The sequence below is a fragment of the Cladophialophora bantiana genome (genome assembly GCF_000835475.1).
Source record: "Cladophialophora bantiana CBS 173.52 unplaced genomic scaffold supercont1.4, whole genome shotgun sequence".
Lineage (NCBI taxonomy): Eukaryota > Fungi > Ascomycota > Eurotiomycetes > Chaetothyriales > Herpotrichiellaceae > Cladophialophora > Cladophialophora bantiana.
Window position 1 is genome coordinate 1,893,764 of NW_015971578.1, and position 17,857 is coordinate 1,911,620.

At 53.0% G+C, this 17,857-nt stretch overlaps 8 protein-coding genes across 8 annotated transcripts; 2 read left to right on the top strand and 6 right to left on the bottom strand.

Annotated features, from left to right (window-relative positions):
• Window positions 1–962: 962 nt before the first annotated feature.
• Z519_03464 (uncharacterized protein) lies at window positions 963–2,012 on the top strand (the record flags this gene model as incomplete). Its single annotated transcript, XM_016761214.1, has 1 exon — window positions 963–2,012. The coding sequence occupies one exon, from the start codon at window positions 963–965 to the stop codon at window positions 2,010–2,012; it is 1,050 nt and encodes a 349-aa protein (XP_016623064.1).
• Window positions 2,013–2,614: 602 nt separating this feature from the next.
• Z519_03465 (uncharacterized protein) lies at window positions 2,615–4,471 on the bottom strand (the record flags this gene model as incomplete). Its single annotated transcript, XM_016761215.1, has 1 exon — window positions 2,615–4,471. One exon carries the CDS (start codon window positions 4,469–4,471, stop codon window positions 2,615–2,617), a length of 1,857 nt encoding a protein of 618 aa, XP_016623065.1.
• Window positions 4,472–7,620: 3,149 nt separating this feature from the next.
• Window positions 7,621–7,873, bottom strand: Z519_03466 (uncharacterized protein; the record flags this gene model as incomplete). The annotated part of the gene is made up of 2 exons (XM_016761216.1): window positions 7,621–7,682; window positions 7,717–7,873. The coding sequence occupies 2 exons, from the start codon at window positions 7,871–7,873 to the stop codon at window positions 7,621–7,623; spliced, it is 219 nt and encodes a 72-aa protein (XP_016623066.1).
• An 828-nt stretch (window positions 7,874–8,701) lies between these two features.
• Z519_03467 (uncharacterized protein) lies at window positions 8,702–10,033 on the top strand (the record flags this gene model as incomplete). The annotated part of the gene is made up of 1 exon (XM_016761217.1): window positions 8,702–10,033. One exon carries the CDS (start codon window positions 8,702–8,704, stop codon window positions 10,031–10,033), a length of 1,332 nt encoding a protein of 443 aa, XP_016623067.1.
• A 305-nt stretch (window positions 10,034–10,338) lies between these two features.
• Z519_03468 (uncharacterized protein) lies at window positions 10,339–11,997 on the bottom strand (the record flags this gene model as incomplete). Its single annotated transcript, XM_016761218.1, has 3 exons — window positions 10,339–10,419; window positions 10,524–10,616; window positions 10,726–11,997. 3 exons carry the CDS (start codon window positions 11,995–11,997, stop codon window positions 10,339–10,341), a joined length of 1,446 nt encoding a protein of 481 aa, XP_016623068.1.
• A 483-nt stretch (window positions 11,998–12,480) lies between these two features.
• Window positions 12,481–14,773, bottom strand: Z519_03469 (uncharacterized protein; the record flags this gene model as incomplete). Its single annotated transcript, XM_016761219.1, has 2 exons — window positions 12,481–14,565; window positions 14,750–14,773. 2 exons carry the CDS (start codon window positions 14,771–14,773, stop codon window positions 12,481–12,483), a joined length of 2,109 nt encoding a protein of 702 aa, XP_016623069.1.
• An 852-nt stretch (window positions 14,774–15,625) lies between these two features.
• Z519_03470 (uncharacterized protein) lies at window positions 15,626–16,474 on the bottom strand (the record flags this gene model as incomplete). Its single annotated transcript, XM_016761220.1, has 1 exon — window positions 15,626–16,474. One exon carries the CDS (start codon window positions 16,472–16,474, stop codon window positions 15,626–15,628), a length of 849 nt encoding a protein of 282 aa, XP_016623070.1.
• Window positions 16,475–16,769: 295 nt separating this feature from the next.
• Window positions 16,770–17,782, bottom strand: Z519_03471 (uncharacterized protein; the record flags this gene model as incomplete). Its single annotated transcript, XM_016761221.1, has 2 exons — window positions 16,770–17,363; window positions 17,417–17,782. The coding sequence occupies 2 exons, from the start codon at window positions 17,780–17,782 to the stop codon at window positions 16,770–16,772; spliced, it is 960 nt and encodes a 319-aa protein (XP_016623071.1).
• Window positions 17,783–17,857: the final 75 nt, after the last annotated feature.

Genomic DNA, 17,857 nt, shown 5'->3' on the forward strand with positions numbered 1-17,857 from the left:
ACGCAGTGACTCGACAGGTCCCCAAGAATGTGATGCTCGAAAAGATGACCGTCAGGTACAGACCGATCCTTTCGCCCCTGCCTATCGATTTCCGAGCACCCTGCGTCCTTAATAGGAAGCATTGTGTGATTACCAGCGCTGCCGAACTACCGGCAACCAGTAATTGAGGAATCATCCCATTCCGTTTGCGTTGACAAAGGCCTCGAAAGGGACGGGAATGTTGTAGTGGTCAATCGTACGCCACCCAAGTCTCCCCAAGTCAGACTGGGCCGTCCGAGTTGCCATTGATGGCTCCCGAGAGGTGACGGACTTGCAAAGGAAGTCTATAACAAAGAAAGCTCACGTAGCTTTCTCTGTCATTTCCAGGCGAGTGACAGAGTTGATGGAAGAAAAGAAGCGGCTCACACAAATTTTTGTGGCGGCCTCGAGGTGCGGATCTGCCCCACCGTAGAATGACTACGGTGAAGTATACTATCACGTAAATGCTCGCTCTTGCTCCACCGGTTTGACATCTACGTCTTCTTCTCTGATCACTTTTCTCAACAGGTTGTCTTCGTCGATCAAAGATATTGAAAACGTGCCTGCTGCTCTTTTCCAGAAGAAGAAAGTATTTCCCAACCCACAAGACCTCACTGACCCTACGGATACTTTGTCAGGAACAAAAAGGAATCCGCCTCTCCACCGTCCCGACTACTCGGTTAAGTCTCAACAATGAATGGAACCAATCTCTGTCTTACAACATCACACGTGATGGGCCAACCCGGCTTTCTACCTAGTGCCTCTGGTTCCAAATTTTTCGAGAGAAGATTCGATGCATCAGCAACATGCGATGAAGGAGCAGGGTAAGCTCCTGGTCCGCAGCTACAAAACCCAGACCAAGGAACGTCCAGCGACCGAATGATGGCACTATCGAAAGCTCCTTACAACCTTCAGAACATCAGGAACGTACAATAATTTCAGACATGATGTGTATGATGAGAAAGTCTTTATTCCTGCTCTCTGGCGCTTGGCTGGTAGCAACAGCTCTCGCGGCCAACCTGACTGTCTACCAGTCCAATGTCTCTTTCGTCCCAGTCCCGCTTCCTGTACCAGGTGGCGCTGCAAACTTCGAGGCTATCATCGAACAATTCACCACTCTAGGTCGCACCACAGTTTGGCGCTCGGTTAAAAACATCACCTTTCAAGGTGATACCGGCGAGCCTGAGGGCATGGTGGTCATCAACGAAGAGAGATTTATCACCGCTCGTGGAGACTGGACCGTCCCTACCACTTCGTACAATGGCACCATCATAAATGGCACAGATCGCACCCCAGGAGCCGGATATGGACACATTGAGATTTACGATGGCCAGGGCAAACGAGTAGTCGATGCGACACTGACTCCTCCCGGTGATATTGAATACCACATCGGTGGTCTTGACTACGATGGCCAATACATCTGGGCCACTCTCGCACAGTATCGCCCAAATACCACTGCCACAATCATCGCTGTCAACCCTCTCACTCTGGAGTACCAATCCTTGATCCACTACGCCGACCACCTTGGGGGCATTGTGCACGACACCAAACGCCAAAGACTGAACACATTGAACTGGGGTTCACGGAACGCTTCAATCTGGAACCTCAACGCTACTTCCAACAAGCCCTACCCGACTTTCTCGCAACCCTCCTCCGTTGCCCGTAACCCCTCGTTCTACGTGGACTACCAAGACTGCAAGTTCCTGGGTCACTCCAAACAGTACGACTACCGAGCGGTTATGATCTGCTCGGGAGTCGCCACGTTGGCCGGCAACATCACAATCGGCGGCCTGGCCCTTGTCGATTTCGAAACCATGATCCCGCTCTACGAGGTCCCGCTGACCATGACATCTGTCCGGGGGACGCCCCTCACGCAGAACCCTTTTGACGTTGCGTACGTGAATGAGACATTGAGGTTCTATTTCCTGCCGGACCAGCATAACTCCACGCTGTACATTTACGAGCCGCTGAGAAATAGTCCGTATGAATATTAAGGAGTCACCACGTAGTGAATAGACAGGTGGGGAGACAGACACATGGTTCGTGGTGGTAATATTGATGAGGACAACGACAATAGACGATACGCAATGAGGAATGGACCAACCGAAGCTCAAACACAAGCTTGTCGAGAGTGAATATCTCGAACTGGACTACCTACACATCCTAGTGAGGGAGTGTAGCAGGTCAGGAATCTATACGGAGTACATACCTACCGTAGCCGTCAAGCTGTACATAGATATCATGCAAGACACGAGCGAAATCAGTAATGACCCAATCTACCTCGTACCGTACTGGATATAGAGGTGGACAGCTCACGTTTTATATATTATGCAAGCATTCCATCTGAAACGTACTCAATTCTCGGCTTATACACGTGCTACCTCATCTTGGAGGGTATATATCTGGTGGGTATCACATCGAACAACATCCTTAGACACCCGATTCGAGCTTAATACTCGGGACGGATAACCACGACAAGTGCCTAGCAAAAAAAAGTCCAACCAATAACGCTAAACTCCTCGCTGGTAAACAAGAGATTTCAAACATCGATGCCAGAGATTTTCGAACGATCATGATCGTTCGTGAGAATACGAGATCACATATTCTCCGTAAACCGCCCGGCACTCCGTCCACTGCTCCTGCTTACTCGGCTTCCGTCCTGGCTAGCCAAGCTGCGACCGACTCCATCTCGCAGCATCGGCGGCAACGGAGGAGCATCTTCATCCATGCTTGGTGGCTGTTGGATTGGTAACCTGATGGAGCTCGCAGCGGGACTGAGAGTGACCGGAGTTCGGGCGGGACTGGGCCGCATAATTGCAAACCCTTCTGGTCGGCTGGGTGTGGTTAAGGATATCTGGCTGCTATTGAGCACTGATGGCGCATGCGGCTCTGCAAAGTCTCTCGTACTCGACGCGGTTTCAGCAGGAGTGGACAAGTCCCCCGTCCTAGCATTCGTGGTGGCGGTTGTTGGCGAAGAAGGCATCTGTGGTGGTGTTGGTGTGCCCTTCCCGCCGTAGAAGCCCCGGTTGTCCTGATAGAACGAAGCCCCCGAAAGCCCTCTTTCAGGGATCTGTGTCGCGTCCGAGGGACCTATACCAGCGTCCTTCTCGAAAGCACCAAAGTTGCCCCCGTAGGGGTCACCCCCGCTGCTCAACACAGGGGCGATCTTGCGACCGGCGATACGTTGAAAGCCCCGTTCCGATTCTGGGACGCTGGTGTCCGTGGTACCAGTGCCGGTAGTGCCTAGGGTTTGACTACTGCGAGGTCGAAGACGCTTCAGCCCGTGGGCCACAGCAGCTGTGAGAGGGGTGGTTGAGGATCGCTGCGACATGGGGTATGCCTCACCACCGCCCCTGCCACCGCCGGTCGTTAGCTCACGAGCGGCAATTTGCTCAGGAAGTAGGCCTCGTGACTTTAGTCGACGGCGGTACCAGCGAAGGAGAAAAAGGATGATGACTAGCGTAAGTGCAACGCCAGCCACACCTCCAACAACACCTCCCACCACTTGCTGCTGAGTTGGTGTCAGACCAGGACTTCCGCCTCCGCCTCCGCCACTACCCGAACTTGATCCAGCACTCGATGTAGCTGCTGAATCGGTTGTGGCTGTCGAAGAACCAGCCGCGCCTGAGCCGGGTCCATCAGTGAAGTAACCCGACGAAGCACCGGCCGAACCGGATGTAGGGCTGTCAGACGATGATGTAGATGTCGGGGTGAGGTCGCCAAAGTAAAAGGTCTTCGAAGTGCCGCTGCTGGTCCCAGTAGTGCCCACGTTGGTCCTGCTTGTGGAACTTGCGCCGAAACGTGAGTCTGTGGCAATGATGCTACCATTGATCAGCGACAACTCGAAGGTCGAAGTGGCTGTCACCGTCACAGTCCGTTCCGTCGTCCTAGTCGTATCCACGAACGTTGTTGTACCATTTATAGGCCCAGAACTGAATATGGAGGTAATCGTTGATGTATCCAAAGATGTTGGTGGAGTAGTGATCGTTTCGGATGAGTCTGTGGAGCTTCCCTGGACGCTGGTGCTATTTAAGATTCCAGGTATAGTTACTGAGACCGCAGTAGTCAGTGTGCCAACCTCTGATAAGGAAACAACAGTGCCAGTTGTAGCCACAGTGACTTCGGTAATTTTCGAGGTACTCGTGCCGTCGTTTACATTGACTTGCACCACGCTGGCTGTAACAGTAGCATCAGGAGCTCTGGGTAATAAGTAGATTCCAGCATTTCTGCGAGGTAGAATAGGTCGAGGGGCGTGCTGGTAGCTGCCGAACACATTTTGTCTCTGAAAATCCGACAAGCTAATGGTCCGAGTCGGCTGAACATTGTGGTCTGTGTCATCACCCCTCATACCGAGTTCTGAGGTAAACAGCCCTTCCGTCATTCTTGAACCTGTGTCCCGCGGGTTTCGTACATCAGGGTCCATAATCTTCAGTCGCTTCGCAGGCCTCTCCATTGTGGGAATGCTTATAGGAGATGCATGAAATGCAATGAGTTGGGCACTTGCTTAGGGAGACCCAAAAAAAACGACTGTCTGAGATTGACCTTTTGTCGACACGCACGCCTGCCGTACTCTTTCAGTCTTGAGATTCGTAGATTGTATGTAGCGATCGTCTTGAAGCTTAGAGCGAAGGTTTCTCTATCCCGGGTGAACGAGGGTGCGGTTAGGAGATGTGTGGAATTTGTAGTCCGAGGATGTTCAAACGAATGATTATAACGAGTGGCAGCTGGCAAACAGCGCAGCGAGAGCGAAAGAGGGCAGACTCAGGGTTCTGTCGAAAGGCGGGAGGTGTCAGAGAATCTGAGACATGGGTATGAGGAGGCGGAGAGGGCTATGCACCTCGACAGGCTATTCCATGTTGAAGACGGTATATGGCCGATATAATTTGACAATAACACTGCTGTTGGATTCGATGGGCAAAAAAGCAATGAACAAGCAGCCACCGCAACGCGGTTTGAATCGATATGGAATGAATTGTGCCTGGTTGCGTTGCGAATCGATTGGAAGCGAGGGGGAGCTCCTTTTTTTTTCCCTCTCTTCCTGTCCTTATCCCAGCCCGAAGGAGCAAACAAGCAGTATTATCGTATAGTCAAAGGAAACTCGACAGGGGGTGTTGGTACGTGTTAGCGAATGCGAGGATAGACAAAGAACCTGATGATATTATTGAAAGACTGTTCGAACAACGAGCGAGCGATCGACTGAGCAGAGGAAAAGAGAGTGTGCACTGATGGAACGGTGGTGAAGCAAGGGAGAAAGACGAGGGCAGGGGGAGAGAAGCACGAGTGTTGGAGCTGGCGAGCTGAAGCGCAGCTAGCAGCCAAAAAGTCATGCAAGTCTCAAAACGGTCGAGGAATTGCTCCGTAGGGTGCGCAAGGGTGCGCAAGAGTGCGTAAGGGTCACCATGGGTCGCCGCCCCAAAGTCCGTAGTGGGGACCTTAATTGGGCATGGAAGACATATCCAGGCGCCTCAGTGGTAGCTCGACACCACTACCATCCGCTGCAGGAGCTTAGCTGGGCTATAGCCCATGCCGGGGTGGTCTTAAGCGCATCGGTTCCTGCGTCTGGCGCAAACCTTAGCCTTGGGGCTTTTCTAGTAGGTGTCTAGTGCCCTCCCCGGAGATGAGGAGTCCGAGGCTCACCAGGCACAGCAAATCAACAACCCACTTGTTGAAATTTGGTCATCAAAATTCCCCATCCACACCATCCACCAGCAATCTTCCCAGAGCAATGATATTGTCCACACGACATCCGATCTTGCAGTGTGCTTGTCCGAACAATGAGATCCTGTCGAATCATGCCTGTGCTCAGCTTCTGCGGTTCTTGGGATGCCCGACCTCCAGCTGCGATGCCTGCCTGCCGGGATTATTTGGATGTTTTCTTTCCAGTCAAAGTGGATGGTACTCTCGCTCAGAGCCTCATCTCCAGTTCCCCATATTCGTTTGATTTGCTAACGGAACGAGACATTTCTGGCCAGGATGACCTGGTCGCCTGCTGGTCTTAATAGCGGCTACCGTTGCGCTACGCAAGGCCAGAAGATCATCAACTTCGGACGCACGCCGTCAATCTCTCTGTTTCGTATTCGGCACATAGAAACCCAGTCGGCACACGAGCAAGTCTTCGAGGAGGCCTTCTTCTATTCAAGAGGCTGGAGAAGATTCTGGTCGAAAACAAAACCATAGGCGTTGCACAGCATCCTCCACGCGCCGAAGCTGCACCTCTGCGATTCTGACCGAGAAACCAGCCACTGCATGGTTTTGTACCAGCAGCTCCCATATGACAGGAGAACGCTTGATCGCTTAAGTTGTTACGAAGCTCGAAGAAGAATAGATAGTCCGAAAATGTCTTTCCGGGGACTCACCGCCCGGTGCACCAATTATAGCTATAATGTATTGTGACATCCAGCAATGGTATGAGGGCCAAGTCACTCCATTTTGCATTTGCTAACCCGAACCGGTTCTCGATAGACAGCCACCTGCGTTGTCCAAGTACCTCCACAGCACGGAGTGCTCCACGGTACGGAATACATGGGACTATCAACTGGTCAATCAAACTTCTCTGCTGCCTGTTCTACGACTGCTTCTTGCTCCGCGAGGACTTGGCAATCAACATTCTCATCGCGAATATGGATCAATCCTCAGAGTTCATGCTGTGGGGTGAATCAGTCGGTCAAAGGCGGAGCCTTCACCAAGGCACTCGCCTGATGAGAACCGACTTCAGGTTCCGTGAAAGCCCTCAGCGCGCAATTAGACAATCAGTGCCACTGTCTGTTCCAAACTCTCTCGTTGAGTCTGAGGCGTTATCCATGTCACTTCATACTCGCCTATTTCTCGACGAAGGCCGGCTTGCTTCATCCATCCAGGAAGCACCTGCATGTTCATCTTCAGGCTAGAGGTAGTAACCTGGCCACATCCAGCTAATACTATAGGACATAACTTACCACATTGACGCAGCTGACATGTACCGCACCGGACTACATTGCTGTGCATGATCGAGATCTCGGGTGAAGATAACGTTCATGAGCCCGAACCCAATGTGAATTCATTCACCGAATGGCGTCCTGTTTCGTCTTGATTGTGAGGATAATGAAAACTGGCCCGAACAAACCCCCATCAAGATTTGGGCACCAAGCCTTGGGTTTCGGAACACGGTTCGCTCTATGAAGCAACCTTTGTCGCCAGATTGGTCCGCCTACCACAAGTCCGGCTTCTTCTCCAGCACGGGCGACCATGGACTTGACTCTGTCGAGTGAGGCTAGTCTGTGAGAGACTCTTTTGCCCCATTGGGATCTAACGAGTTGCCTAGCTTCTGAGATGCCGCATCCTTTCAACGTCCAACAAAGGAAGCTGCCACGTAGCCCTACCTGGAGAGGGCCAGGAGGTCATTTATTGTCCGGTCCGCCATTGACGTTTTCCCGTTGTTTAGTAACTGATCGACTCATCAGTTTGACAGTGCTGCCCAGGTTATCATCCCCGAACACTATCGCAGGAACCTTCCACCTAAAATGTTGTCTCAGTTAGGTTCTGGGTGGCCGCGGAAAGCGAGACTGACATAGCTAATTCAAACTTCAACCGGTTTAAGTTGCCTTCCCCAGCAATCACCTGGATTCACTTCCCGGTTGACACACTTCTGATGGAGCTAATCTGCCCAGTCAACAAGGTAAATGAGTCTGCATGGTGAAGACAACTTAGGGTATGACTCACCATCCTTATCCATATATGATTTGCATGTTCCTGTCAAACCGTCTCCTGGAAGAATCTGGAAATCGCCCTTGAGGAAGCCGGCTTTCTCGAACAGCGGCCCCAATGCTAGTCCGCCGAGAGGAGATTTCTTGTACGGTTCGGCAATGATCAGGTTCATTGTCATCAGAGCAGCGGCGGCTTTCACGATGAGCGTGGCGGCAGGTACGTTGTAGGGGCAAATTGCTACACAGACTATGCCTTCAAAGCATCAGCAAAGCCGATCCAGAACCGCTAAGGCACCTGGAAGCAGCTTCAGCATAAGGGATGGCGAGATCCACATCCTCTTTGCGCGCACTGAGGACATTCTGCGTCACAATGTGTTATCCTCGGGGCCCCGAAGTAGAAGAGTCCTTTCGAGGACGACTTTACATATTACTCCCTTCCGGATAGAGCTCGTCGAACGAAGTTGGACCATTGTTGCTCGAATTCAAGCTCCCGGGGAAAACGTCGACCGCCAATCAGAGGGCTAACCACAACACCTTCGATTCAAATGGAATTGCAAACGTGCCCATTCATTGAAGGTGCGAGCTGCAACAACTTATCCTGTTCAACTTGGACATGCTGGTCGTTGGGGAAGAGTTTTGTCAGCGGAAGGATCCTCGTACTCCCGTCCGCAACTTCAAATACCCAGGCACCGAACATCGGAGTAACAGAGGAGAAGCTGCTGCCCACCCACCTTTGCGCGAGGGGGCAAGACTGCCAACAAACTGCCGTGTTTTGAGCTTTGGAAGCAGCAGAATGCGGGAACTACGTTAAGATCTTATTAGTCTTTGGATGCTGTGAACCTCGGGTCGATTCGCACCGTGCGGGGATGTCGACTCCTGCATGCCATCCGCGATGATTCAAATGAGCACTCGCTCTCGATGACTTGGTGACGCTATATTCTTCTCTTATGGGCGGGTTCCGTGAGGGACAACCAAGGGACGAGTGAAGCCGAGTCGAGACCATGGCAGCAGCAGCCGGGGATTTATTCTCCACCATCGACGGGACCAAACTTGGTCAAATCGAAGTGGTGGTAAACGGAAATCCTGAATTCAAAGCCTCCGTAAACAAAGTCGACAATGTCCGCTTCGGCGTGCGCGCAGCAGACTCTGGCAACAGGCTTCTCTTCAGCATTCAACAAGGGAAGGTCACAGCCCAGCAAGGCTCGACGACTGACTGCGCACCTCAATTCGACCTCAACGCACAATCATCACATTGGCAGGAAGTTTTCGCCGCTATCCCAAAACGTCCCTTCCAGTCATACTGGGGAATGCTCCGGCTGCTGGGTCAGAGCTCTGGAGTTGAAGTTACAGGCGACAAGGAAGCCTTCACCAAACATGCTCGGTTGTGGAGGATCGTCTTAGACTGCATTCGAGACGCACTGCACCCCCCGCCTGCTACGTCGGCTCAAGAGGAATACATTCCTGACGATGTGCTCGACGACGACTCGATCGTAGGCCACTACACCTGGCTCACCCTGGCACCAGTGGGGAAATGCAAGATCTTTTACGAGACCTCGGGCTCAGGCGAACAGCAGGTTCTTTTCCTTCACACAGCGGGGGCCGACTCTCGACAGTACCACTCCCTCATGCTCAACAAAGCCCTCCAACGCAGATGCACCATGTACGCCTTCGACCTACCCGGCCACGGCCGTTCATTTCCGGGCACCCATCAATACCCTCAATCGTACGCGAACAGCGAGGACTTCTACATCTCAGCCATCCACCAGATGATCGTGAAACTCAAGCTCAAGCGCGTCATCGTCTCCGGCGCCAGCATGGGCGGCCAGGTCTGTCTCGCAGTGGCGTTGCGCGCGAAGGAGATGGACGTCCGGGGAGTGATCCCCTGCGAAGCATGCGACTACCTGCCGGCGCAGCAGGCGTCGGCGATCTACTCGCTGCAGGGTGATGAGGCGATCCTCAACGCCGAGCGCGTGTGCGGCATGATGTCACCCAGCTCGCCCGCCCTCTACAAGCGGCTCAATTGGTGGCTGTACTCGGCGCAGGCCTCACAGATTTTTCCCGGGGATCTGAAATTCTACTTCGAGGGCTGGGACGGCCGCGACCGCATGGCCCTCATCGACACCGCCCTCTGTCCCGTGTACATGTTGACGGGCGAGTATGACTATAGCTGTTCACCCGAGACGAGCCGGCGCACGGCCGACAAGATCAAGGGCGCCATCTTTGAAGAGATGAAAGGCCTAGGCCATTTCCCGTTCAGTGAGGACCCCGAGCAGTTTTTGCCCTACTTTATAAAGGCTCTGGACCATATAGAAAAGAATGGTGATCAGAAATGAAAACTGGGCATGAGGTCGTACAGTATTTATATATATATGCTATATTTAACAAACTAGTTCCAATTTTGGAACACATAAACAAGTCAGAAAGGTTCGAGAGCCGGACGCACATATACGAGAACATCCAATTCTCTCTCTCGGGTCATCCACATTTAATATACGTCGCACATAAGGAAGTTGAAAGAAAATCCCACAGAAAAATCCCACAGGGGTTAGGGTAGTCACTTTACTCGCGCACCCCCGATCATGGGTCTTTTCCATTCCCTCGTTGTTTCCAAATTGATCTTTCTACCACATACATACTCTCACGACGGAATCGCCGCCTGAGCGGCCCTCAAGCCGCCTACAACGGTGAAACTCAAGATCGGAGAGATGAGGTAGGAGATCTATCGTGCCACTCTTGTCAGTTTAAAAAGGTCAGACATGCAGAGGGGTCTGTTCCATAAGAATGAAACGGCAGAATAGCAGCGCATGCAGGGTCAGTACTCACAGTCAGCAGTTTCGCGATGTTGCGCTCGTCCTCCTCCTCCGCGTCGCTGACCTGGACGAGCGTGATCAATTTCATCGCTGGAGGACCGGTTGGCTATAGGAGTAAGATACCGCGGTTAGCTTATTCCTCCACACCAAACGGGACGCGGGTTGGTTCTGGTTTTCAAGCAAGACCAGAGAGGGTTGGAGGTGCGTGCGCTCACCATCAGCATCATCGCGAACCACAACATCGGATCAGGCCCCAGCACGGTCGACTTCGAAGCAACCAAGAAAATGAAGTAGATGGATGCCACGGGCCACACGACAAACCGCATCAGCATTATGAACGTCACAGTCAGCCACGGCATTGGCTGGGTCTTCTGTCCCTCGGCCGATGCTTTCCTGGCTTCTTGCATGGCCGTGTAGAGGCTCACACCGGCCACGACTACGGGCAAGGGGACAAATAGGCCGCCAATGTTCTTAAGGGAGGCGGTTAACCACGCCGTGAAAATGCCGCCTTCGTAGGTGTCGTTGAAGAAGGAGCGATGAAGGGCGGGGATCAAGCCGATGATGACACCGACAATGGCTCCGAGAAGGGGCGCGTTGAAGAAATCCGAAATGAACAGCAGCCACCACTTTGCACGGGGACCGAGCTTGTACCACTGCTTCTTTGGCACAATCGATGGCCGGCGCTTTAGCTGCGCAGCCAACGAGGGTCGACGAGAAGGTTGGGGTGGACGTCCCGCCGTTGACGAGCGTCGCGTCGAGGGGAAAAAAGAGTTTTCCGCGTAGCTGGCGATGTTTGCGAAGGAGACGGTCGATTGCCGATGCGGGAAGGTGTATGACTCGGGACTCTGCAGCAAACCCGTCTCCTCGTTGGCATCGGCGTCCTCTGCATCGCGATACTGCCGCTCGACAGCGTCGAAAGGCTCATCTTGCTCTGAAGCGTCCTCCTTCGACTCCTCCTCGGGGGCATGCTCCGTATCGATCAACCTAGGCCCAACCGCGAAGGTCAAACAGCTGCTGACGGTCGCAAAGACCAAGAAGTAACTCTTGGCTCTCTCAACGGCCGCATCGGTCGTCTCGTCCGTCACGATCAGAGCACGTAAGATTCCTGTCTCATCCAAGGCCTCAATCAGGAGGAGCGGGTAAGAAGTCGTGTTGTTAAACATCAACGCCACGGTGGTCCAGTCGGGCATGCCCAGCCACAGGTGTGCGACGAGGCCGATCAAGAAGGAGATGAGGTGGCAGATGATGGCCCAGATGAAGACAATGAGATATCGGTTCGCCGACCCTGCGTGGAGCTCGGAGCCGATCTTGACGACCAGCAGGGCTGGCAGAAACATGCGCACGCATATCTTGGAGATTGCCTTTGTGTTGGCGGAATTGAGCAGCTTGAGATGGGCGGCCACACCTCCATAGAAAATGACCAGTAAGACGGAGAGCGAGGCTTGAATGGCAGCCAGGAAGGAGTCGAAGAGGCCTGTGGGCGCCATTATCCAAGTCCAGGAGGGTAGCTGACGGGAAAGCAAAGAGCGGGATTGAATGCTCTTGCTCTCTCTCGCACCGTTCACTGTCGACTGCTGCAGGACGCGAGAAAAGTGGAGAGAAGAAGCGAGGCCGCCGAAGCTCAATTATTCTCGGCTGCCGAAGCTTGAACAGTCCTGAACAATAAAAGCGCGCAGAAGCAACGCCGAAACTAGACTCGATCTGGTGGTGCTGGATGTGCGGCTGCGAGCACGTCATAAGAGCTCGTCATAGCCTCACTCCCGCCGTCGCTTGAACATTTACGGAGCACCACGAATACCTCAGCCTTCTGTCTGCAAACCAAAAAAAAAAACAAATAAAAAACATATGAATATCAAAATCAGAATCAATCAGGCTGAACGTGGACACGGCGTGTTGGACAGTTCCATTCGAGACTAATCTGACATGCTTGCTTGCTTGCTTGCTCGCTTCTGGCGGGTAGTCCTCTTCCTTCACCGGAACTCGACTGATGGGAACCATTTCTTGACCCCGACCGGCTCTCGACAGTCGTGCTCCCCGCAACCACAAGGCTGGGGTTGTGACATGGTTGTGCCCTCAGGTAACATCTTGATGGTCTGATAGGGTTGGGATCCAGGGTCGTAGTACAGCCCGTCAATCTCTCCCGTCAGGCGGTTCAGGGCGATATAATAGAAGCCTGCAATTGTCAACCCCCACGATGTAGATCCATGGCCGTTTCCACCAGATCTACGCTCCGTGAAGATGGTCCTCGTCGAGCTTGTATTCGTAGGACTCCCCGGAAGTGTTACAAAACATCGTTCCTTCCACCGCATCAGAATCCACTCCTTTCCCAGCTTTTCTTCGATCCACTTTGCACTCCCCAGGCTGCGAGCCATGATCTCATCACCCTCCGCTTCTTTGTCCTCCAGAGTCTCGAAAACCTTCATGGGTGACTCGTCAATTGTGATGTTGTCGTCCGTTGACGGTGTGGGCGCATTTGACGTGCCTTGCGAATCCTTATTCTCACCATCAGCACCAGCAGCTTTCCGTAGTGCCTCCCAAAGTGAGCTGCTTTGTTGATACTCGCTTCGCTTCTTCCCCCGCAAATGTCGGATTCGCTCAATCTCCTTCCTGAAAGGTCCCAGCCGTTCCCAGTACCGTGCATCCACGTCCAGGCCACCCACTTCATAGTCTCGACCTTCTTTCTCCGTCTCCAAGGGCTGTTGTCGGAAATCAATGATCTCTCCCGTGAAAAAGCTCGACATACTGGCGGTCGCGCCCTGCTGTGGAGAAGCGGACTGCTGCATGGAGAAGAGCTTTTCCGGCATTTGGCTTGCAGACATTATTCCAGTTACTGTCATGGCGTCCCAATCTACAGAATGAATCGTCACTTTGACCGGCCAGTGATCAGGCTCCGTAGACTGAGAAGAAGTCTGCGTAGGATGCGACAATAACGATGTGGGTGAACGCTGGGAGAACCCCCATCGACCATTGCTGTCCTGTAATAAGTCGGAAAGGTAGCGCTCTGCATCAAGCAGGGAGTCTGTGGGAGGCTCGGCAGCTTCTTCACCGGGGATGACGCTCTGAGATATTACCCTCCGTCGAGCGATGGTCCTGCGAATCAGCTCGCGTTGTCTGTGGCGCCGAAGCGTAGTAGCAGAGCCGCGGGGAGGTTCGCGTTCGGTGGACTGCAGACCATGCCAAACCATTCCGGCTTGTAACCAAGAACTGTACTGTGGGACCGGAAGACTGTTGATGTGCATGGGAAGGTCACTGGGCGCGTAAGAGTCGTCTGACGCGTACAACGAGTCGAGACCCAATTCTCTGGCTGCTTCAAGACCACCTTCTACACCAGTATGTCTTAACTGTGACAGATACCGAATCAGTTTCCTCACCCGCTTGAATGCGTCGGATCGTTGGGAACTGATTGACGCCGCAAAGAGAGGTTCTGTAGGCTCTCGAACGTTTTGGGCATGCCTGGGAGGATGCTCTCTTCGATAACGGTTGGAGGAATACCCTGATACGCCAGGTATTGAGGTAGTCGAGTCGTCATCCGCTTCTTCGTTCCAGAAGGCTCGCAAGGCACTGGCTGTGGGCACCGCTCCCAGGTCGGAGCTCCTGGTCGACCTCATAGCACTGCGAGCTGATCTATAACCCTGCAGAACCCTTTCAAGGCGTAGAAAGTCCCTCCTTGCATTGGTGTCAGTTGTACGAGCTGCTCCAACCCCCATAGCTTCAATATCGCCATCGCTGTCGTCACCAGCACGCGCTGGTGGACTTGTCCAGTTGCGGCCGTTGAATCGTTCTCTAGCTGCCGCTTCGGCCCTTTGAGTCTGCATGGTAGCCCGTAGTTGACTCTCAGCATTCCACTCTCGAAGCTCTTCTGGCGTGAGACTAAATCCAAACCCATCACCCTCGTTGTCTTCAGCCGGTGGGCGATTGGCCCATTGCTGATTCTGCGAACGAGGATCGGTCGAAGTGAGATTCAGGGTAGAGGCGAGGTCGGGAACAGGAGTGGCAATGGCCTCTTCGAGTTGTCGCAGGTAGGTATGGGGAGGCGGAGTCGAGGGGCGGGTGTCCTGCAGGTAACCGTCGTCAGTCAAGGAGCAGGCTGGCTAGACGAGCGCGGCTACTTCACAATAACAAAGGCGGGTATAGCAACAATGCTGTCTTGTCTGTGAGGGTCTTTGGAGACCAGGATTTTGCTTCGAACGCACTAGTGCTCTGTGTAGACGCGAGTAGGGTCGGCAGACAGGAACTTACAGAGGGTGAGTTTGCGGGGGGCATCAGGTTGAGCTGGAAGAGACCAGCTTGACGCGAAGGCAGTTGAAGCGCCACTCATCAATGTTGGCTGGGTGCCGAGGAACCTCCTCTGTTGTATTGGTGTAGAAGAGTAGAAGAAGTAATGGAAAGATCACCAACAGCAGGAGAGGATGCTCGGTCTACCGAGTAATTATTAATGGATAGACAGTGAGCTGCAGTGAGGCGAGAGTTTGGTGGTTGGCATCTCAAGCGCCTACCAACCCCTTCCCCTTCATCGTTCATCGATCTCGAGATTGCCGAGTGACGTTGCTGCCCGCCTTTGGTGCCTTTGGCCGCCCGGCAGCTAATGCATCATACTGCCGTTCTCTTTTCGTAGTTCCTTTTCCACCGATCTAGACTCCTTGGCTTCGTCTGCTTTACGGAAGTGTCTTCCTGATGGGCATGAGAATGACTACGATGATCGAGACTGGCTCATATCGCACGGTATCTTCTGGAAGCTGGGAGTAGTGATCAAAATCTCCCACGACACTTCCAAGCGGGCCATGGTATATCTGACTGCTAGAGTACGTCTATGTCCTCTCCAAGAGCCGAGCGACTAGCTGCACGAGAGGCCGCACTGTAAAATACTTCTGTGGTCGTCCCTTTCGACAATGGTACTTACTAGGTACAAACGTGCAGGTCATATCTCGCAAGGAGATCAGCGAGTTTGCAATTACGGAACATCCTGTAGAAGAATAGGAAAAAGACAATATATCAGGATCAACCGAGGATTGAATGTAAACAACAACGAGGACCAACCCTCAGATGGTTGTTCCCAGAATCCAGGATCACCAAAGACGCACCATCCAGATATCACAACCCAAGCAGAGAGCCGTACTATCCTTTGAGCTTCCGGATAAATTCAAGAAATTCGCCGATACATTGGTCGGCTTTGTCCACGTATATCTCGTGGCCTTCCCCCTCCACGATCGCCAATTTGCTACCTTGGATCTGCTGCTGTATTTCCCTCTGTTCCTCCAACTTTGTCGCAGCACTATTTGCAGGCGCGAGAATGAGGACCGGAATCTGAATCTGAGAGAGACACGGTCGGGCGTCAAGCGTGCCCAGGAACTCGGCGTAGCTGGCCAGTCCTTCACCGGAACTGATTGATATTTGATCAAGCCACCAACGATGATATCCCGGATTAGGATGGGCCATGGTCCCCGGCTGGGATTTCAGCCTGGTGGCCCATTCTCGAGACCCCAGTTTCCGACATGCTGCGGCGAAACTTTCTTCTCCGAACGCCAGGAATTTCTGCGTGCTCTCCGGCAGGTAAGCGGGAGAAGAGCAGATGGTCAGACTGTGCAGACGGTTCGGGTGCTTTACAGCCAGCATCTCCCCTAACATTCCGCTCGTGCTCTCTCCGAAGAAATGCACCTTCTCGATCCCCAGCTGGTCGAGGGTATCGATGATATCACCAAGAATAGCATCCAGCGTGTACGCGTCTGGTCTCTCGGAGATAGATGGCGCACTAGAGTACCCGTGACCGCGCAAGTCTCGACGGATCACGTTGTAGTGCCGCGAAAGAGCGGGAACCCAGTGGTAGAAGAAGGCGGCATGGCGAGCAAAGCCACCTTGAAGCAGGATCGTTTGCCGGTCTGCTCTCCAGGGATCGGTGAAGTCGTCGGCGATGTAGTGCGTTGTCTCGCCCGAGGCGTGGATGATGAATTGGCTAGTCTGTGGCATTGTGCATGCTGCAACAACAAGGACAGGCACCACGCTGCCAGTCAGGTTGCACAGTTCACTTTCGGTCAGCCAACATTTGTCTCTCAAGCAAAGAAGTACGGATTAGTCCAAAGAAGATCGGGGTGGGGGAAACATGTGGAGAGAAGATACTGCCATACTGGGTAACGACAGGCCCAGCTCTTCTCCACCTTGTGCATCAAATGACCTACTGTACTTGTACTGGCAAGGCTGTCTCTTGTCGACTCCCAACAGAAAAGGGAACGATCCTTGATATAGCACAGCCCCATGCTGAGCATTATGAACTTGGTGCCCCACACCCATCTTTGGTCTGGTAATCCTCCTCCTTGTCTCCTGTCAAGTACAAGTATATGCTCGAGCCATCCCTATCCACACATCTTGGATCTACAGCCGCCTTCTCAAAGACCTTCAACGCCGTCTCTGCCATCCGTGGCTCAATTCCGACCTCCCTCCCCGCCTCGACTCCAAGAGTGATGTCTTTGATCATCATCTGTGTCTTGAAACCCGGCTTATAGCCATTTGAACTCGGCACATTGCTCAAAATTCCGGGCACCGGTTGGACGTTATCGCACATCCATGATTGACCTGTCGAGTGTTTTATACACTGGTACAAAAGGGTCGGGTTGATGCCCTGCCGGATACCGATGGCCATAGCTTCGGCAGTGGCCAGAAGGATGGTGCACGAGAGATAGTTGTTTGCTATTTTGGCGGCGAGGCCAGAGCCGGGTGTGTTGCACCAGTAGAATCGCTCAGGAGAGCCCATCATCGTGATGACCGTTTCTATTCTTGTTGCTATCAGGTCGTTCTCTGAGGGTGGAGAGTGCCCGATCAGGAACGAGAGCGTTCCGGCTTCAGCTCCCGGTAAGCCGCCCTAAGCATCATCAGCATCTGTCCAGGCGAGAGCTCTCAATTCGGGATATGTACGGAAACTGGTGCGTCGCAAAAAGTGCCTGATCCAGCTTTCCCAAGTATCTCGCCGACATTCCTGGAGGTTTGACAGTCAATTGTGCTGCAATCCAACATTAAACGTTCTGGGTCCTTGGAAGCGGCAATCACTCCGCTGTCAGAGTTCAGATATACTTCACGGACGTCTGCCGCACCGGGTACGATGGAGACGACGACCTTCGACAGGGCTGCTGCCGCCTTGGCTGAATCGACTATATGGATTTGTCCCCAGTTACCGAATTCCTGGATGAAGCGCTCGCAAGCTGATCGATTGATGTCATTCACATATAGCCTGGTTTGGCGCGAGATTTTCTTGCGGATGTTGCTCGCCATAGCGTATCCCATGGTCCCTAGACCTGTGTGTATTCCCCTCAGCACGGAATGGTTTTGAAGCGCGAGAGCAAGACCTGCCGATAAAAG